General features: G+C 35.7%; 1 protein-coding gene across 3 annotated transcripts; it reads right to left on the reverse strand.

Moving 5' to 3' along the window:
* Window positions 1-1,031: 1,031 nt before the first annotated feature.
* On the reverse strand, window positions 1,032-21,839 carry LOC128210958 (low-density lipoprotein receptor-related protein 4-like). Of its 3 annotated transcripts, none has more exons than XM_052915307.1 (21): window positions 21,709-21,839; window positions 19,252-19,723; window positions 17,936-18,188; window positions 16,565-16,742; window positions 14,055-14,159; window positions 12,889-13,044; window positions 12,568-12,678; window positions 12,091-12,250; window positions 11,600-11,740; window positions 11,123-11,234; window positions 9,760-9,916; window positions 8,888-9,007; window positions 8,011-8,241; window positions 7,036-7,222; window positions 6,628-6,749; window positions 5,310-5,463; window positions 4,990-5,102; window positions 3,125-3,256; window positions 2,671-3,016; window positions 2,313-2,490; window positions 1,032-2,156 (listed from the first exon to the last, which is right to left on the reverse strand). In XM_052915307.1, the coding sequence occupies exons 1-21, from the start codon at window positions 21,773-21,775 to the stop codon at window positions 1,899-1,901; spliced, it is 3,753 nt and encodes a 1,250-aa protein (XP_052771267.1). In that variant the 5' UTR covers window positions 21,776-21,839; the 3' UTR covers window positions 1,032-1,898. The 3 variants fall into 3 exon arrangements, with proteins under 3 accessions (XP_052771267.1, XP_052771268.1, XP_052771269.1); XM_052915308.1 differs by having other exon boundaries at window positions 19,252-19,720; window positions 21,709-21,799; XM_052915309.1 differs by lacking the exons at window positions 1,032-2,156; window positions 2,671-3,016 and having other exon boundaries at window positions 2,354-2,490.
* Between the last annotated feature and the right edge of the window lie 1,340 nt (window positions 21,840-23,179).

Below are 23,179 nucleotides of genomic sequence, written 5' to 3' on the forward strand. Positions count from 1 at the left end.
TTGTCCTTGACTACATTGTACAAAACAGTTACCTTACTGCTAGGGCGCTCTTTAATAACCTAAATAACTACTGAATTATTACTTTTTAATACTTGTTTTGGATTCCATCTGTCCAATTCACGTTTGTCAATGTAAGAATAGTCCATAGCAGAATGGTAGTATGCCTAGCCAACCCAGAGCATACTTGATTTCTTTCTTTTCAACATTTAGGGTTTAAGATAACCTGTTACGAATTAAACATATATTTAATAATGACAAACATTATCTTTTATATATAATTTGCCAAAAATGAAATTTGAATGATAATCATTGTTTTACTAAACGAAAATTCGATATTTCAAACTGAAATGATTGATCACAGTTTGTGTTACCTGACACGCTGATTGCTAGCAGCAAACATACCAGGGTTAAGAAAACTAGAAATACAACAAACCCAGTGTCTGTCTATATTGTCAAGCTATGTATAATCGTGCTTTACTGCATATGAAATTATCTTTCGCAACGCTGTTTGGCGTTATGGTAACGGAAATAAAATAGATACCCATCGTTCATGTGGATGGATATTATTCAACCAAATGAGCATAATTGACAGACCACAGACGCTTCTTCAACACAATCTAAAACTATTTAGCAGTCAGTCAAAACAACACATATATTACCACATACTACACCATGGCGCGTAGCTAGGACCATTTTGGAATTACGCAGATCGATTGACGGAAAGCATACTAACTCCTTCACCCACTTACCCGCTTCGGTTTTTATTTCAAATTCGGGGGGTTCAGAATGAAAAAAAAATCGACCTGTCAAAATTTCATTACACAACTGCGTAATTGCGTTCAGCCAGCTACGCGTCTAACACCTTGCTTGTGTTTTAATATCATCATAATCAGGTGTTTTTGTATCACATATTCGTAATAAAGCGTTGCTCTATTTTAATTCATCCGAACATGTATCGCCCCGCACATGTGCAAACAATTTTATTAAAATAAATAATGGCCTAAATGAAAGAAATGCTTGCAATTCATAGATATAGATTTAATATCCTCTAATACACATATATCAGAACAAACAGAATAATTATATGGAAAATAAGACATATATGGTAAACACCTTACAACTAAGAGCATATAAGAACAAATGCAATAAACGTTAATGTTTAGTATTAGGATTAGATATCATATCATATCATCATTAATTGTTTATGGTTTCCTTTCTAAATAAATCTAAAAGCAAATTCATGACATATAGTCTGCAAATGTTTTAGAAAGCTATCGGAAAACATTAGAAGATTTTTTTTATATTCAGTCATGTTTCTCTTAAAAACAATAAAGATGTTTAGTATCTGACAAAGTTTATTACTGACGACGTCATGAAATACATATATAATACAGCAGCATGACGTTATTTTAAAAGCAGTGTAACGTCATGATTTAAAAGCAAGCACATTTTATAAACATTTTACTATAAATGTTTAGATACTTAGTGGATTTCATATCAGAATTAAAAAAAAATAAGAAGAATTTAAAAAGTCGGATAAATTGTTAGTCTTAAATTATTTCGGGAAATATATTTCTGCATTGCTTTTAAATTTATTTAACTTATTATTGTACATTATCTATAGGGCATTTTGCTTGTATGATCTATATTTTAAAAAAGCCATGTTTAATCTATAGCATCTTTTTAAAAGTATACAATGTCAACGAGTGCTATGCTATGCATAGATTGTTTACTATATTCAATGTCTCCTAAAATCTAAAGAGTCGGCCACGTTAGAATTGGAAGTGAATCCATGGAAATAGTCTGTTTGACTATCACGGCTTAGGAAGTCGTATTTGTAGTAGTTCTGTAGCTTGTTGTGGTCCCCGGTCCGATATGTATTGTCCCCGGCCAGGTACCTAGCTTCTTACCGAGCCGACATACCTGTCACCGACATCCGACGGTGACACATAGATGGTATGCACGCTCCCCGCCACCGGCCGGTCGGAAATGCAAGGCAGGGCGCCTACATCCGCAGTGCTCTGCAAGGTGCGGCAGTGGGTTTCGGGCAGCTTGAGCCTGTTAGCCTCAACAGGAGGGGGTGGAGCATTATCGGCAGAAATTGCATCGTACATGGTGTCTCGTTTGGTGAAGTGGAGGTAGTCGTCATTTTGTATCTGCAAAGTTGAAACAGACAATTATGGATACTTGTTTTGACAAGTTTTTATGCTGATGCTTAACTACTGCGTAATGTTGTTCAACTTTGACAACAGAGAACACATTTCGAAAAACAATCAATAAATGATTCTTGAAAATAATCAGGAAATACCCACCGAACTGTATTCCTGGTTTTCCCTTGCCTGAATTTGCGCTACAGATATTGGGGATTCGTACTCGTGTATCTCAAGCCCGAGAATGTCGACACTATCATCATGATAGACGGCGCTGCGATCGACTCCTTCATTGTCTTGCAGGTACCGGGGACCGCCATCAGCTCGTCTCATTTTACGCCTGAAGAAACGGACTTTTATAGGGCATCGAGATCATAATATGCTTTTAAATATTATTACATGTCAAACTCGTAGATCATATTATAGTCAAACAATGTCTTCAAGTTCAAAATGATACAACATATTGATAAAGGATAAACTGATTAAATACATCATCAATTTATGATATGAGATTCCGTACACAAAAATGATAGCACACACGACGACGACGGCAACGATGAGTACAAGGGCACCTCCAGCACCAACGCCAATATACAGAATCATGGAGGGATCCTTCACAGCGGCATTAGGCGATCCCTGTAAGCTCGTACTGGACAATGGTAGTGAACTAGTTGTTGTTCTTGATGTGGAGTCGGACCGTGGCAATGAACTAGTTGGTGTTTTTGATGTGGAGACGGACCGTGGCAGAGAATTAGTTGTTGTTTTTGATGTGAAGGTAGAAGCTGTTGTTGTAGCTTTTGTTGTTGTTTGTGTCATAGTTGTCGTTGTTGTTGGAGTTAACGTTGTTGTTGTAGTTGAGGTGGCAACTATAATTATGTAATTAAACGAGTAATTATATATAATTTATTTTCAAAACAGGAATGACATACAATATCGTGAATTATGATTATGATTTAGAATATCGTACATCTTACCATCCGAGCACGTCTTCCCATCACGTAATAAGGACACGCCATCTGCGCATGCGCACGTATATCCACTGACGTTTGGGAGACAAAGTGTGCTGCAGTTAGCCCTGCCGTTGTTCGGGCTACACGAACTGGTCACTGAGATAAGAAACTCGAAGACAGGTAAATGTTTTACCATAATACAGGAAAAAAGACAACCGCAATTACCGTGTGTAGAATAGAATGCTGTACCTCATGCGTTCATTGCTAGAATTTTGTATTCCTTATCAAAGTGACGTTTTAATATATTGACATTCATATTGCGTTTGTTTCCTTCGATGAGCGCATTATGTTTTCAGTTACATTACATTCATTTAAGGGATTGGTTGCATGTTTTCGTGTGTTCATTGAAATATTATGGATTTATTCTTGAGAAACGGTTGTCCTTGTTTATGCTCTGTGTATCAGTGGTAAACAATGAAATAGGTATTATAATTTCGTTAATCAGACATTTGTCGTTTAATTATATAATAGTTGGAACATATTGTGTTAATGCACCAGTCAATTGTAACCACGGCCCCCCAGGTCCGGGGGTATAAGGAAATAGCCGGGGAAATGGGCTGTGTTTTTTCTTTCAGGTGGCCCCGCAGTGCCGGGTGAATGCGGTGGTTTTGTCTTTGCGCAAAATATAGCGGGGAATGGGCCTTCCCTAGGGTCCCTGGGGTGCGGGGGCATTTGGCGGGGATTTAACCATCTGTTTGTCCCCGCCGGTCGGGGATTTTACCCGGGGTTAACTGGACCGAAAGTCAAAGTCCCCGATATTCCCCGGACCTGGGGGCGTGGTTACAATTGACTGGTGGATAAATAGTAGACACGCTCACTATAATCCAGCATATCGGCGTTCGCTATTTCGTTGCTCCATTTCTCGTATATCTGTGCGTTGTATATTATTATCAGAAGTATCTTTATCAATTCTAAAAGCACGGTTTTCTCGATACATTATTGATAACGTGTGATGCAGAGCAAAACATGAATCTGTTTAATAGGCAAATAAAATATATCTGTAGTTTCTTAGGCACGTGTTTGTTTTTAAAAAGAGAAAATTGCCTGACTTACTTCATGGTCTAATTATAATAATTAAATAAACTTAAAAAAATGTTTCCCTCAGTTAGATAGATACTGAACGACGTGTATATCAGATAAAGAACCATGAAAATGTGATCCACTATGGAAGATGCTTTTTCTCCCACATCAGATAAACAAAATTAAGTAAAAATGTATTTTTTTGCTGGAACTTTTTTGTGCTTTGTGAAAAAAATTGCGTATGGATATGCGCTAATTCATGATTGTCATGAATATGCGCGCAGTGATTCAGATTATATAAACTGTCAAATCGGTCTTTAAATAGTTCTAAGGAGAGTAAAGCATTATTTCTTATTATATAAAAGGTGCGTGAAAACTGTTTAATGGTGAAATTTGAAGCGAGAAATAATTAATTAGTGTTCTAAATTTTGCCACAAGACAAGGTTTTCATGATGCTACCGACGACAGTTTTCAAGAAGGGAGGTAATTACAATGTGGCGACCATTAAGTTAAAAAGGAGTTTCATACGGGCATTTTATCTTCGCTTGTGGGTAAGATAAGAATTTCTAGCATCGTTAAATTATTGGATCTACTTATCTGTGGTGGGAGAAATATAGTTATCTGGTTATAAGAACAGGATATATTAAAACTGTTCCCATTTAATATTTACTTAGCGTTAAGGATAAAAGTCAATCTGATATTGCAATATGTTATTTGCCCGACGTAAGGGACAAAGGTAAAGACTTCTATCTGTTTCCATGCGTTAGGGAGAAAATCTTAAAACTGTTCCTATATAACATTTTGATTACCTGGTACAGCCAAAGATGAAATGTACACGGCGATGGCATCCAGTCTGCCAAGTTCGGCGTTATCAGCAAACTTAACAATCTCCTTAGTGAGGATATCTATTCGTGTAATGTACCTGTAATAGTAATTGAACATCTGCTAAATGTCTTTGAGGCATCACTAGGAGGACATGTACACTTTTATATGTATTATCGAATGTAACTATAGCACCGGATTTACACATATCGAATTTTATGGATACAACTTCAAAATGCCATTATAACATAAATCGTGTGTCTTTGAAGCTAAACGACACTAATTCATGTGAAGTTATGCTACATACACTTTATTCCACGCGGAGTAATACATATAGTCGCCCAACAGCTTAATGTCCATGAGATGCATCCCGGGATCCTCGTGAAAGACGGAGCACGAGCCGCTGAACGTGCAGGCGTATATCCGGTTAGAACTTCCGTCCGTTACAAACACGGTCTTGACTGTGAAAGATAATCGCCGGATAAACAAGGATGAATAATCGAATTCTAAAGACAAATAAAGGATAGGGTAAATTGGAATACAATATTTTGGATTTAGAACAATATCAAGCAAAATAGGGAAGGCTTTGTTCTGCAATGTTTTCCCGTTTAGTTTAAAGAATCTTTATTTTTTTTTTCAATTGAATTAAATATCTGTTTATAAGAACACCCTGATCTCGGGATTATTATTCCACTGGGGCAATTATCAACCAAAAGCCATGGTTAACCATGTATTATTCTATAAGTAAAAAGGTATAAAGACAGTGGAACAATAGAAAACAACGCAGAAAAAAAGTCGGTAAAAAAACTCGCATTTCATATATCTGACATTACCTCATTCTGCAATCAGCATCGAGATCGGACTGTTCGAGGTTACTGTAAAAATGATCTGACATAGAAACATGTATCATAGAACAGAGATTGGAAATAAGTGATCTTTTCTGGTGAATGGAAGACCATCACTGGAGTGATTGAACGGCGACGTCCCGGCTACCTCAGACCTGACTACGAAGCAAAGCTCAGGCTCATGATTTTACCGTGCATCTCTTGGTATGGTGTTGTAACAATTCCATTTGCCAAATACATTAATAATGCACAAGACCATATGGATATTGTTGACAATAACCTGAGTCCATTTGTAACTAGCATTTATCAAGATGATAATGCACCGGTACATAAGACACGGATAGTATAAACAGAGAAATGACATTCCGTGAATGTGGTGGCCATCTCAATCATCCGATTCCTTTATTATAGCAAAATTCTGGCTGCTATCAAACACATTTATCCGTTTACAAAATGTATAAAGAGTCAATTAAAGGGAGTCTGGACATGTATTGTTTAACCTAAACTAACAATGTTTACTACTCCTTTCCTAGACGAATGTTGAGAATACTATCAAGCCAAAAGACGTAGACAAAAATACTTATGCAAGACGCTGTTTTTAATAGTGTTAATTTGATGGTTTAGTTCAATGGACTTGTATCGATGGCGAAATGTCAACGTCGCAATTTTGTTTATAATAAAAATAATATCCGTTGCTGTATATTAAAACAATTAGTTTGCCAAGATAACAGGTTTATATAGCTTGTGAGGTACAAATGAGCTTTTATGCCAAACCCTTACTGTTGATTGCAATGCCGTTTGGCCACACCATCTTGTCGTATAGAGTGAAAATATCTGACCCGTCCATGTTCGCTCGCATCAGGACACCGGGTGTCGTCCCGTGGTCAGTCCAAAACAGTATACTGCCATAAAAAGGTTCAAATCACAGGCATAAACCTCGTGTAATGCATTTATATAACGTCCAGATGTTTATTGATTTTTTAATTGGAAACACTTTAAAGTGTGAATATTTTTCAAATTAGTTGGGTACTACTTTCATAAAGAAATATACAACTGCCGCTTTAACAAAGAAGTATAATATTCCTCTTTCCAATGATGAACTTGCGCTTTTATCTTCATGTGACTCAAACAAGCTTCATTAGATATCAATGGCAATACGGGATAGGTAGGTCAATTAAAACATTCTACCCTTGTTCCAGTTCCAGCGCTATAGCCCGTGGGTTTTGCCCATACTCGACAATTTTCTTGTGTATTCCATTGGATGTTACAACGGCTACCCCAGTAAATCCAAGGACGTTTTTCCTTACAGCTGTGTAAAAGATATTCCCTGTACTGTAGTCAATCGCCATTCGGTCGGGATGGGCGTGATACATTCCTTAAATATTTTAGATATATTAAATTATTAAGATCAGGGATTATTGCTTATGCTACGTATTTCTACTGTTTGCAAATGCTCATGTCTTTCGATCCACCCGACAGCACCATGTGAATTTAGAATCCTATTCAATATCTACGGAATATAGACCATGGCCTTATATTTATTTCTGAAGAAAATCGTAAGCGTAAAATTTCCAGTCATATAAATTTAATGTAAAATGTAACGACATCGACGTTTATACCTAACGGTATAGAAAATAGGCCTCAAAGCGACAAATAGTCTCAGGGTGCACGCCAAGGATCACACAGCAATCGGCCGGCGCAATATTTAGCCAAACTTCGCCCTGGATATATTCATATTTATATTATATAGGATAGCAGTTTTATTGTATTAGTCGGACCTCCAGTTATTCGTATTTGTTTAAGGGTACGCCATTTTAAAAAAGAAATGATATAGGTTCTGTCGAAATTAACTTTCATACCCGTATTTGTACAAAAGAGCTCAATACAATTTTACTGCTGTTGTACTTTTATCGCTTTTTCAGGGCAACTAGCGGCATCGTCGGTGAACGTTTAACATAAGATACCGTTTATTATGTTACATGATAAATATCTCAGATCATGCACTGTCAATATCATCGCTCTCTTATTAGATTAGTGTATTTCTAACCGGACTGTTATTTATTTACATCAACCATCAGCTTTACTAGCATTTTCAGTATCAACGCCCGATAACTATATGTTTATAAACTAAAATCGGACTGTTACCGTATAAAAGTTGCCTACCTACATCAACCAAAACCTCATAACCGGTACCGTCTAGGTTGGCTTGTTGTAAGAGATAGTCGCCTGTATCTCCCCAGATCACCTTCCCGGTCAGATGGTTGTACTCTATTCCAGCCGGTTTCTGTATCATATCAGAGTCTAAACCTCGGGCCTCACCATTAACCAGGGAAACTTGGTATATATTGCTGTGTGTCCAATCAACTACGAGTATGAAGTCGTCCAGTAGAGGCACTTTAATGGAACGAATGTAATGCCATTTTAAAATAGCGAGTTTGCAAAATGCTACTTACATGTATAGGAGTTCGTGTATACTTTTTGTTGCGTGTTTTGTCATCCAGATGTTCACAATATAAAGGCTAAAAACATCTTACCGGTATTTAAGGCACATGTAAAGATCGTGATACTTTTTTAACTAAGGTTTAAGTATGCTATAGTGTTAAGCGAGATTTCATGTACCATAGTTTAAAATGTGAACAACCAACGGTCATGAACAAAAGGATGTATCTATCTGTTTATATTCTATTGAAAAAAACATTAGACTTTACATACATAAAGAGCTTCACAAAGCACTTATCTTACTGTAACTTTGTCTTGTACGGGTACAAGACCAAGTAAAACAACAAATGGAAAACTACAGGGACACAACCAATAGGGACAAACCCCATAGTACCAAAGGTGTTTTGCATACTTTCAAATAGTAAGCAAATTCAGATTTCAATTATAGAAATCAAGCATATCAAAGGTTAACAAAACTCTTGATATTGTCAATATTTTGTTGAAACAGTATCTTTTATGACGTTTATCCTTTGTCAAGAAATTCTGAATTGTCAACTCAATTCTGATTTTGTAATAGATGTCCTCATATTATGACACTTACGTGAGGTACATGTTTCCTTGTTTGCCTCAATGGTGAAGCCGTATTCACACTGACAAACGCGATTCCTCCCGATCGGAATACAAAGGTGTTCACAATCACCGTTTGCAACATCGCATGGTTCTGTTAAGGATCGTTAAAGGAAAGCAAATAAAAATATAGAAATTTAGCTCATCGGTTGAGAAGAATTAGTTGTATTTCACGAATGGATTTTTCATAAGTGATCTGTTTACAAGTTGCGTTTATGATATGAAGTATAGACACTATGTTTCTGAGATTTAAACCCATGTGTACATATTTATACATACCTGGATAGTAAACCCAATTCTAGAACGAAATACGACAATTGAAGAATGTTGAAAATAGACACTGTGCAAAGGCTTTACAGTCCGATTCAAATCAGTAGTTAGACATTTAAGTAAATAGGTAGTATTTTTCGATTAAACGAATTCATACTTAAAGTCGACTTGTGATAAGACTTTTGCGTTTTATCTTTATTAAGAATTGTTGCGATAAGAGCGAGGTTTGTGCACATAAACTGGTTTAAACCCCCAGTAAATTTACATTTTACTGGCCGTTCCAAGGCGGTACCTAACAATTCTTGATAAACATACCCATTTTTAATATATATAGTATGTATGCGCTGTGCTGTTTGTGGAGTTTTGTGCTGTTCTTCTATGTTTCTTATCTGTGATTTTGTGTTCTATGTCTTTGGCGTTTGCCCAGTGCCACTTAACTGGGTTTATGTTTAAATTTTTTGCTTCTGAGCTTGTTTCTGTAGCATTTGCATAAATATTGTCCTATTTTTTATACAATCAGAAGTTTGGCAGATATCGATTTTTATGAAATGGAAAAATTCAGGAAATAGTATATACCGTAGATTTTTGCTTGTGTAGTGATGTCCAGTACAGCAATGTCAGTTACATTTGTTAGCGTCGAAAGTGTCCCTTCGAACGATACATCCAGCAAGTCTATAACGTCAACTTCCCGCTCATTTGTTTGGGAGTTTTTGTCAGTCAATAACAGGTAATGCTGAAATACGTAGGCGTTAAGGGTATTTATCTATTCATTCATTCGTCCGTTAAGCCATTCATCAGTGCGTCAATGCATCTAGCCATCCATCCAACCATTTACCCCAAATATACATACATACATATATATGTATATAATAGAAAGAACGTTTACATCTTTGTTATACTTTGTATGTATTTGTTAGATAAAAAGAACGTTTACATCTTTGTTATACTTTGTATGTATTTGTTAGAATGTATTAGAAAATTTATTAATTCCATGTAAATGAGTTCATAGCTTTTGTTAAAAAGTTTCTGAGGATTTTGAAGAATGCACTCGAACAATTTTATTGTGTAAAGAAGGCTAGACTTCCCTGATCTTGAGATTTTTTTGTATAACTTAAGTGAAACTTAATCGTATTTTACGGCATATTTTATTTGATTTACCCAACTAGTTTGTATTGGTCTGAATGTCGGGTTTAGAATCCACTTAGGAATCGTATCGGAATGGAACTGCATTAAAATTGCGCTTGAAGTAGCCTCTGTTAAGATTATTTTCCGGAGGTAGAATGGTTTGCTTCCCTTGAATACTCTCGGCCGTTGCTATGTGTAAAGTGTGAACTTCTGTAGGATTGTCAATATTCAAAATATGAGGCTTCCGGCAAACAGCGCTAACAAGTATTTGCAACATTTTCACTAGTTCTAGATCATTTAACTACTTTATTCGGTGAGGATTGCATTTCAAACTTTTGTAGTTTTTATTCTGAAAGTACGAACATTAAAAAATACCAGGATCAGTGGTAATGTTTTGTTAACTTTAGTACATAATTCTTTATTTAAGGTATTTTATTTTTTAGATTACTTATTTGAAATTATGTTTGTAAAAGTGATAATCGATATATATTGATGTTCTTTAACATTTGTTGCATAATTCACTGGCACATTTGGTTTTTGTAATAAAATTCTAGATAAAATGCTTAACATATACAAAAAACGTTTTGGACAAGCCCTGTATAAACAGTATTAAGGAAAACCCTGCTTTGCGACTTGAAGCAAGGACCCAAGAGATATTGAAAGAGATACATGACAGACAGACCGCACACGCCTTGAACCGGTAAGTGAAACATGATATAACTTAAATGTGTTTACAGTAACTAATTGTTTAAACAGATGAGTTCACCTTAAAACTAGGAAGAAACAACAAAAGCAGAAACAAAGATGTGCTTGCCTTATAAGCATGTATTCTGAACGGGGAAGAGGTATTGCGTATTGACAGGACCTTATGGTCGATCCCGTCGAGCCGGACGGTCTCTACAAATCCGTCGTCGATTAAATACACCCTGAGAAGAAATTATATTTTTAGAATCGTGTTCAGAAGATCAGCTGTATATATTATTTGGTATAAGATGTCTATTTTTTTCAAATCCCCGCATATTCAGCTAGACGACAAAATTTTAATTCATTTTAAAGTAAGTGTTTATTATAAAGAGTTTTTGCCACGGTGATATATATATTTTTAGGTAATTCGTTTCCACAGTTGGTCCGCATCCGTGTCATATTTATATATAAGACCTATCAATTTTTAAATTATTCATTCTTTACGTATGCACACACGCATCGTGGAACTGGGGGCTTTATGTGTGATACACGCCAATTGGTAGCTGATGCAATTATTAAACAAACCTTATATAAACGAAAAGCTTACAGGTTTTTATCAAGATCGACGGTCAGATCAACCGGTGACGTTAGATTGTCATTGTTGACTAAAACTGTTATCTCCGTGCCGTCAAGCTGAGACCTGAAGATTTGCCTTTTGTGGTTTTCACCAGCTATCCACAACATGGCGCTAGCGAAATAAAGGTGGAATGACATGTTACCATTAAACACCATAAGAGGAAAAAATAACAGCAAAGCGGTTCTTATAATGGTTTAAAACAAGTGAATGTTTGAGCCGGACGAAAAATACTGAGGTTTAGAAAAGTGTGACAAGTAGTTAAGGAAAAAATATAATACTGCGCAGAGCTATAGTCCGCAACAATCTCTATCCATCTGAAATGCTAGTGTCGTTTATATATAGTGTGTGCTGTTGATCGATCTCGTCCTCTTTTATACCCTTAGAATGTATTTATATTTACTAGTGTAAACTAAATTTTTAATTATATGTATACAATGGGAACTAGTAATAGGAAATGGAACCTTTGCAGAGGAACAATGCTTATTGATGTCACGTTGTCAAGATTATCGACCAGTTTGTACGAAGTACTATCTGTTTGAGAGAAGACCCAGATTTGCCCAGCGCCACGTGATTTTCCTTGGCACCAATACACGTTCCCGTCCCTCCAATCGACAGCAAGACCTTATAAAGGTATCAATGAGCTCACATTTACGTGTAGGCTATACAACCAACGATCATATGGAATAGGCTGAAAGTCATGTCTTGTTTTGACGTGCGTTGTTCAGAATACTTATTTCAGAAAACGAATTATTTGATAGCTGATAGAATTCATTGAATTAACTATGCCTATGTCATGTCAATAACAACATGTAAAGACGTTATACTTATACCACGGGTATATTGAATAGGTAACAAATGTTCAGCATTAGTTCTAGCTGAGTGCAGAATCATTTCACACAGATAATTTCATAATCGAATAAAGGAACCACCCTTTATACCTGTTATTGACTCTGTGGCAGTAATAAGTGTTACTATAATACTCATGTCGTCAACGTTCATTGCCTTTACACTGTTAATGTCTGCGTAAATGATTTTACGGCCATGCGAATCTGCAAAGGAAGATATTCATATACGTATTGTTTTATGCACGGTGCTTCAGTTAACATTTATTTACATCTTCACCAAGTTTGAATGTTGTTCGTACGCATTGAATTTACCAACTTAAATGAACTCTGTGATAGATCGGAACCAGTCGTCCTACAAAATAATGAGTCAACATATCGGTGATATCAATGAGTCAATTAGGAAAGTGTACCTACCAACAACGACATAAGAAATGGCTGTTCCAACACCGTATTTACACGTCTTGTTGAACCCAATGTACCGAACGTGGTCGATGATACCTCTTATATCCGCCACACATATGGCCGTCGGCGTTGACCATACCAGACCGCGGTGAAAGGGGCCTACGTCCTCTGTAACATAAAATAATTACAAAAATTGTAAAACTATACCGTTTACGTAATACTGTGCATGCAAACTGATAAATATTATACACTGGATTATTCCCCAAAAGTAGACTTTTTTTAAAAAGTCCAGTTACTTTTGTATCAACTCCGCAAATGAATGGCGATCCCTGCTTAGGAGATCCACGCTCGTATTCACTAGGAACGCTTTTTTTTAAAGTAAACATTGTAATTCAATTATTTGATGAAAGAATAATGTTTTATCAGGAAGTTTATCTAATTTTAGAGGCATGACAAAGTTGATAGGTTAAACCAAGTATCCCTTTAACTGCGTTATGTAGCTTCCTATGTCCATTTCCGAACGTTGCGATAGGTGATCTCCCTTTTATATTTAACACTCTATAAGAATGTAATCCGGCATGTTCCATCAGCAAGAGTTTGTGTCAGATAACTCAGGACAAAATAGCTAAGCTCAATCGTTTTAGTACAAACGTGATTCCTCATACTTTGATATGTATGTTTATGTACGTTTTTTCAATAAGAGAAGAAATTATGTTATTTTATGAATTCTTTAAATTCAATACGAATGTAAGGTAAGGTGTCATGTTTGGAAAATCATTTTGCCTTGGTTGGTCTTGATAGAATCACAAATTTATAACAAACTAATTAAAAGTTCTCCTAAACAATACACTAGTTGTCCGTGTGCATAATGTTAAAAGGTATCAGCACAACTGCTTATTCCAATGTCATTTGGTACACTACTGCATGTAGTCCATGAATTGTATCGCTTTTTTAATTGATATCATTACAGCTACATAGCACATCTGCCGTCGTGACAGAGAGTCTCTTCACGACGCAAACAGCCGAAACATTGATAGACGTGATACGGATATAGTTAAAGGAGCGCAAAAACCTAAACTGACATGGCCTTGCAACAGGCAGCCTTCCCGACAGACATTTAAAAATATATATTAATGGTGATACAATCAAATGCGTTCGCTGAAAAGGTGGATCCATACCAACGCACTCGCCGTCTTGAAACAGGAAGCCCTCTCTACACAGACAGTCGTACCCGCCTGGTCCGCTCACACATATATCGCTGCACAGATTGCCCGCGCAATGGTCTGTAAAGAATTTACCAAGACTAGGCGTTATTGCAAAGAATTATGTTGACATATTGTTATGTCAAACTAAGTCTTAACTTATGTTCAAACAACCTAGGGCAAAAAAATCGTTTTAGCTAACAAAAAATGCCTAATGTTTTATGGATGTTGTTTTCTTGTCATTCACGTATTCTCGCATTTGTCCCACCTGTGCACGTGCAAGTTTTTTATGTGACTGGTCTTGTTGTCAAGTTGTGAAAAGCAGTTAGGTACGTTTTCCCGCCCCACCCATTAACACACAAACACACACACAAACACACGCACACACACACACACACACACACACACACACACACACGCACATAACAAACATTGATGGATTAGCTTAATGTGAGATCATTCAAACTTTTCAGTATGGACTAGAATGTTTTGAGATCAAAACAGCATTAAGATACATTAAATGCAACATTAAATGTTGACCACGTATCATTTTCAATTGATTATTTGTAACGACTGTAAATTAATGTTCCTTCGTTGCTTGAAAAGTCGACCCCTGTTGAAAAGTAATTATTTAATTGCATGTGTTGGCTATTTATTCCGGGCAATTCGATTGGCTATAGCTATTTCAAGCTCATATTCATTCAAGAGAAATAAAGAATATTACCAAACTGTAATTAGTCGTTTTTCAAAGTTGAATAATTATCCAAATTCTCACATGCAAGGTATTAATTATCATACGAAGAACAAATATAGATATAGCCATTCAAATAATAATAGAAAGTAATTATATTACAAGGTAAATAAAAGCACTTTTGCGCTTTTCAGTTGCAATATCAACAAATTTAGCAAGTTTCCTTAACAATGCTGCATTTTCAGAACTTAACAAATTACATAGTTTTTTTTTTTTTTTTTTTTTTTTGGGGGGGGGGGGGGGTTGGCCATTGACAATTATATCGTGGTAAGCACATTTGTCTCATATCTTTATAAAATGGACATACAAGAATAAACTGATATGAAGGAGTCGACCAACACTTACGCCAGTTCTCTGATTTCTGCATTAACCTAAATGTGACAATCTCCGTATCATTGATTAAGGGTTTTGCTCACTGATGCCCAGTATGAATCATAAATGACCGGAAGTTTATCGCCCATAAATGACCGGAAGTTTATCGTACATAAAAATATTACAGTTCGCATATTTGCTCTTTATTTCCTCTGCACTCAGACCAAATGACCCATTTTGATTTGTTTGCTATATTACTAGCGGCATTTATTTAATATCTATTTTCTTTTTCTTCACAAACAACTTTTCAAACAAAACGAAAATGAAAATGGCATAACCAGGAATCCAAATTCACATTTGTGTGAGTCGGATAAATTAAGCTACAAACATGCATCACAGCTATGTGCTAACAGTTTCAGATTGTTTATTATTCAGCGAAGGTAATAATATCACATTTAAGTAAGTCAGTTATATACAGAAATTTTCAGTAAACATGTTACCGTCTTCTGCTTGTGCAATACATTTATTTCAGCCCTCTAAGTGCAGCCTATCCAGACATCTAAGTTCAGTAAAACCTCTCTATTAAATTATCCAATGGGTCTTTAAAAAATGGTCTTAATAGCGAGTTGGTCTCATTACTGAGTGTGTACTTATTAGAATTGTGAATGGTCAAATGGTGGATTACATTATATTCTCAGTATATTTTGGTATTGCACAGTACCTATTTTAGTTTTGATTTTATCTTACCAGGCAACATGTGCGACATTGTTCAAGAATATGGAGCTAGAATTTGAATCTGCATCTGGTGGCCGAGTGAATACTATTCAAGCAAAGAAATGAAATGAAAGGTTATGTAATTTAGTAATTATATCATAAATTATGCAAAAACAATATGTATTAAGTCAACTGAGTTTCAATGTATGCATAGATCTTAATATACATGTTTGTTTGTGTCAGTAACATATACATTTTCGGAAAAATGTCTCAATGGACTTTTTACCAAAAAATGTCAGCGTAGACTGTTTATTATTTGACTTATTTTTTTACAGACATTTTTTTATATTTCATCTTTAACTCGAACTAAATCCTGGGAAAGATCATTCAAGTTCTTACACATGCAGTACATTTCCACTTGAAACAACCTCATAAGTACATCCTAGTGCGTGTTTGTCAACAATGGCTCAGTAGGCGCACATAAAATTATATGTTCGTGTATATTGGTGGTATATTTACTTCCTGAAATACTATTCATCCTGTAAGGAATTGAATACACAGATATTCATTTTGAATAATTGATCTATCATTAAATCATAAATCTCTAACAAAATAAGAAATAAAGATTCATTCGGATTGGGTCTAGTACATTAATACGACAACAAGACAATCGACACATAAATATATTTGTTTGCATTTCACGACCTACCTGTGCTAAAAGGTTGTGTTTCATGCGACACCACTGACACCGCTATAACCTCCAGGCTAACGTCAGGATGAGTCAGGTGAAAATTGGGAAGATTGTTGTCCAGTTCACCCGTGGTTTTGTTCATAATTATGATCTGGTTCTTATTCTTCGAGAAAAATGCCGTGACAAAAATGGTGTCCTGAAATTAATATGGCAATATATTGTTTGATTTAGCTTGTTGGAAATCGTTGACAAACATTTTAATTTAGAAATTCACTGACCGTTCCAATCACATCATTTAACGGTAAAGCAATTTTGATAAGGGTTGTTTGTGGTTTCTGTATTTGTGTATTTTGTGAAGGTTTGTATTTGTGTATATAAAATATGTGTGTCCATAGTTCATTGTCGTTTTGACCCTTACTTTTTGTTAATATTTGACTAGGATTGTCCCTGTATTTTCATTGTATTATTGAATTATATTTTCTTTTTAAATTCACATAAGATGTATACATAGAGTTTGTATTTAATAAATATTTATATAACAATGTAAACTTCGCGTACAAGCCAAGAAACCTCAGTTAGTAAATGAAACCTGAGCAAGAGACACGGCGCTACAAGATTGTAAACATTACACAACTAATACCGTGATGTGTGACACGGCGCTACAAGATTGTAAACATTACACAGCTAATACCGTGATGTGTGACACGACGCTACAAGATTGTAAACATTACACAACTAATACCGTGATGTGTGACACGACGCTACAAGAGTGTAAACATTACACAACTAATACCGTGATGTGTGACACGGCGCTACAAGATTGTAAACATTACACAACTAATACCGTGATGTGTGACACGGCGCTACAAGATTGTAAACATTACACAACTAATACCGTGATGTGTGACACGACGCTACAAGACGGCAAACATAACACAATGAAGACCACGAATTTTGACACGGCACTTAAAAACAACACAAATAACACAAAAACACAACTTGGGATTGAGCGCCTGCAAACCGGTTTAACGCTGTTCGACTAATTTTATTTGCTTACCGTTCCTATACGGCATGAAACGATTATTAAGTATTTATGTATACGGTGTGTGTTGTCAAATGCGATTTTGTGGGCTGTCCATTTGCTTTCGACCTTTAATCTTTGATAAAACTAGAACACGATTTGTCTTTGTCGTATACATTGCATTATTATACATAGAACAATTAAACTCCATTTAAGGATTCGAGGAGCAATTTAAGGCAAAAAACATCTTTCACAATCTAGTAATTTTGATCGTGCAAAATACGTCGCTGAAAACGTTTGCGTTCATCTTAAAATGTTAAGTTCAAAGTTTAACAGTTACATTGACCAATAAGTAATTTGTGTATTACCTGAAATAGTGCAATATCGTTGAAAGTTGAATGAGATAATCTCCTGACTATTTTTCTACCCAACCCGGTGAAGTTTGCCATTTCAACTGTGTCTCTGTTGGCGTCCGTCCAAAATATTTTCGAGTTAATGACGTCGACGACGATTGCCGTTGGATACTGGATTCCTTTCGCTACAATTACTTTACGGTTAGCTCCGCTGAGTGTTGATCGCTCAATTTTAGGAGTTGATCCTGCATCTGCCCAAAACAAAATACTGAAAAAGTCAATAATACAGAATGTTTTAAAATTGTATTGGAGATGCACATCCTTACGCATTTTAATTTTCTACCACTGTTGAGACTGATTTAAGCAATGCTAGACAATTATATAAGCGAAATATGAATGTTTTATAAAAAAATTAGTAATGCTGCTATTTCGCTTTAACTTACCTTATCATGAATAAATAAAAAACGCACCTCTCATATGACAATATGTTATTATATTTTTCACATACTGTTGATTGAGTTGTCATTTAATCTATATATTTTAATGAAAAAGAAAACATCAACAATTGTAAAACAAGAATATGTGTAAGTATTTATTTCTAAAAATACACATGTTTGCAAAGCGCCGGTATCTAATAATTATACATATCAATAAATTATTTGACATTGACATTGTCATAATTTTGTATCGCCTCTGTGATATTGCGATTTATTGTAGAAGAAAAGTAAAGATAAAACATGTCAAAGTGTCAAAGAACGTTCAAGACGTCATTAAAAATGTCGTTTTCAACAGACTGGAATGTCCGCTTCGATCAATAAGACGACAAGTTTATGAAATAATTATTGGGCTATATGTGTGTACGGAATGTTGTGTTGTAGTGTGTACCACTTGTGTGTACGGAATGTTGTGCTGTAGTGTGTACCACTTGTGTGTACGGAATGTTGTGCTGTAGTGTGTACCACTTGTGTGTACGGAATGTTGTGCTGTAGTGTGTACCACTTGTGTGTACGGAATGTTGTGCTGTAGTGTGTACCACTTGTGTGTACGGAATGTTGTGCTGTAGTGTGTACCACTTGTGTGTACGGAATGTTGTGCTGTAGTGTGTACCACTTGTGTGTACGGAATGCTGTGCTGTAGTGTGTACCACTTGTGTGTACGGAATGTTGTGTTGTAGTGTGTACCACTTGCGTGTACGGAATGCTGTGCTGTAGTGTGTACCACTTATATTTGGATTTGATCATTAATCTTAGTTTCTTTACACAATATCGTGTTAAGCTTGGCTTGTCCTCGCAGTTTCAATTGCATTCCTAAATATTGTTAAAAGTACTCACTTGTGAATTGGATCTACTGCGATTCCTAAAGGAAGTTCAAGATCCGAATGAAATAATATTTTGAACATTCCGTAATTGTCCAGCGATTGTACAGCAATCCAGCGATACATAGGATCACTCCAGTATAAGTTGTTGGAAATCCAGTCAACAGCCAACTTCACAGATCCCCTTGAAACACCGGCATGAAGTAGGCTCCAAGAGGTACTACCAATAATCTGATCAACCGTAAAGTTACTCAACACGTAAATGGCAGCCGTGTATCGGTCAAAAACATAAAGCTTCTTCCTGTTGACGTCGGCGACAAGACTCATGATTGAATGGCTGTAGGACGAGGAGAAGCCTATGTGGTTAGTTATTGAGACATTTGTACTTCCATTGAAAGTTTGAAAGGCTGCTATGGCAACGTGTTTGTTGCTTGTGTATGGACCATCCATCAGTGTGCTGATCGCTAGATGTCCCGAAGTTTGACCTTCTGAAACAGATTGATCAATGTTAGCTTTTGAAGCAAACTCGGTTTCTTTACTTGTGTCCTGGTCTTAAACATTGATTTCAACCCTTCTTATGAAAACATCAGCTCCCATTCATTAAGCACTTAGGTATTCAATGCAGGCCTTCTGTTTAAAAAAATATTGGTCTGTTAACCTCACATCATCTTAAGTCACTGAGTATTTTTGGGCAGGTTAAAATTGCAATTGAACAAACAAATAAGTTTGTTTTAATAAAATACCAATAAGTTGTTTTAAAAGGTACATTTGACATATCCATAAAGCTAGTACTACTAAGGTATGATATCAAAATCCGTATTTTATACCAGTCTTATTTTGTTGTTTAATAAAATATGGCACGTTGAAAACAGAGACTCTCAATGTACACACATTAGCAAAATAAGTCATCTGTAACACATACTTTTCATTTCTCTTTCAATTCATTTTCAATCGATAATATCTAAGCACAAAGTTATATACATGGAATGCAATAAATGGTTAGCGTTAAAGAAATTCATTGATTTAAACCAATACTAACTTTGCTATCAACAAATAGGAGGAATTGTCCAGTTTCACGTCAATATAAGGCCAGGTTATTCGTTGTCATCTGACATAAAGTGCTTTCTTTGTGAACTTCCGGGACAACCGTTCTAAGTTATCGGCCGTGGACCCCAATACTACTGCACAATATTTAAAACTCGCGGATACGTACGCAGTAATTAAGTTATACTAAATGGTAGATGCAACTTATTTATAATATTCATTATTATTGCCCACACTACAATTGTAGCATGTGTAGGTGATCTTAAAGTCCGTTTCGCTTATAAACACGCAATCAACCGCAAGTATTGGTCTAAGGTAAAGCAGTAATTCATATGTTGTGTTATTTTTTTCCAAATATCATTCATAAAATATTAAACAATATCGGCAAAGGTATCTCACATTGAAAAAAGCAATGCCGTTTTCGTAGCATTCAGTTTGCCTATTCGTATGAATAGCGAATGGGATTTCTTCTTTATGCTATTACCTAAGTATTGTCAAAATATTTCCATCATCTGTTTGAACCATGATCCACTTCTTTTTATCCCTTCAGGACACTTGGATAAGTCGAAGTAAACCATTTTCTTTTCATCCAAGAACATTTGAACTATACTTTGAAATACTATGTTGTAAAACTTAATACCGTTAAGTAACCTACAATGGCTGGTTAAGGAAGGGTCGACAAAACAGTAAATATCTGTCATTCTTCACAATGACGAGAATTCAAGAAGACGGGCAATAAACGCGAAAATACCACTGAGGGCGCATCAAGGTCGTATTAATGTAAGTTCGCACAAAACGACTCGGATTTACCGTGATAATTGATAAGGCTTCAAAAAAGCAAACAGAAAAGATACTCAGTGCAGGAGGATTCTCAATTTAACTTCTCGTGGTAACGCAGTCTTTGTCGACATCTGTGTATGGATTTAAATACACACCTCGAGTAAAATGCGCATGATGCCCGCATTGAATTCACGTTAGTACATTTATTACCTTATCATCAGGAAAAGAATTGTGCAGTATTATGGTAATCGTGCCAGTAAATTTATAAGTAAAGAAATACCGCCAATAGAAAAATAAACACGTATACAATCAGTACTGCCTGTTACAAAAGGTGAAAAATACTAGATAATTAGTTAATTACACTATCTCGCAACATTTGGCATAGTACGATCAACTTTCTAGTGTGAACAAACCAAACATATTGAAAAGCAACCGCTCCATCTTTTTACGTTTGAAATCACAGATTTGATTTATTTCAAAATTATTGATTCTTAACCAGGAAGTCTTTACTTTATTATGATTTTCCTTCTGAATTTTTTAAGCTGATAAGATGAACAATCAATCAATCAATTAATTAACTAATCAATCAATCAGTCAATATAGAATTCCGAATGGTGAAACATACTAGATTATTGTTTTTTTTACTTACCCTCAGTCTGTGGCCAACATATCGAAAACACAATCAAGCCAAACACATTGAAAAACAATCGCTCCATGTTTTCACGTAAAAGTCATCAACACGCACCTGTTAGTATATTTCGTTCTCGAACAGGAAGTTTGTACGCTACTCAGCGTTGTTTTCTTTTGACTGGGCAAGTAAACCATCGTGCGTTTTAAACAATAAGATGATTGTTTATAATTTGAAGTTTTCAGATTATAAATAAAGCTAGTCACACAAACAATGAACAATAAAGTGTGAATCAAAAAGCAAAAAAGTTGTTTGTTTATTGTTGTTCTGGGTGGTGGTGGTAGTGTTATAAAATAACCCAGCCTATCCGTTGGTTGTTTGTTCTTGTTCTTCATTTGCAGAATCGCGCAAAGTTGAATGTGCTTGAACATATTAATTAAGTAAATTTTCAATCAAGGGTGTTTTATCTCGGGGATTTCAATATTGCAATAATACAATTGAAACTTCAGCGACTAACCCAGAAGCCATTCAGTTGAAGATGACACTGTTTATTTGTACAAGATAAGAGATACACAACGTACGTACTAACACAGACAGAGCAACACACGCATTACATTACCTTCATCAAATAATGTTGGGTTCACCGCCTTGGAGCTGTCAGCGAAACTGGAGTTTTCATCAAATATTTGCTACGAAGTCCATATGGGCTGCGTATATTAAGGGAGCCCATCGAGCTCATGGGCCCCCTTCTTTTTAAGGCGGAGGGGTTAACCTTTCAAGGGAAAAGGTTGGCTAATTGTAATCTTAAATGGTGCCTTTTGGTCTTATGTTAGCATTAATGTCTCTACCATATTTCCTGAAGTGTTTAATTCGACAATATAATGGCGGGGTGGGGGACGCCCACACCCCCATCCTTAGTGGTAATCTTGGTCAACCGAAAGCTGTTATAAAATATATCTTCCTTGATCCAACATACGATAGACATTCAATATGTAAAGGTATCTACCCTTTTGTTACCGGTATAAAGTGTTTACAGAAAGGCATTGATGAGACAAATATTTCCGTGTCAGGGAAAAACAAAAGTTTGGTTATTACGTAAAAGGCTTTAATTATATTACCGTACTTGGAGTAAAATCACGAATTGTCATTTTAAGGTAGCTAACTTAGTGCTGTACTATCTGGTTAGCAATTCAATCAAATATAAATTATTTGTTATTAAGTAAAAACAAGATTCAGTTAGAAAATTGGCTTAATGGAATAAGCTACATAATACGTGTATGATAATACGAGAAAGTAAGACCTGTTGCCTAAAATCTTATAAGAAAAGCTGTGTTTCTATTTAACTTACAAAGAAGTTAAGATCTGAAACTTAACATCAAGTCTGATGACATTAAATGTCTGGTTGATATTTAAAAAAGGGCATAAAACTTTTAATGAATATATATTTTTGTCTCAAATCTTATAAGAAATCCGGTAGACTTTCAGAGTGGTC

Source organism: Mya arenaria, chromosome 12, assembly GCF_026914265.1.
Source record: "Mya arenaria isolate MELC-2E11 chromosome 12, ASM2691426v1".
Classification (NCBI taxonomy): Eukaryota; Metazoa; Mollusca; class Bivalvia; order Myida; family Myidae; genus Mya; species Mya arenaria.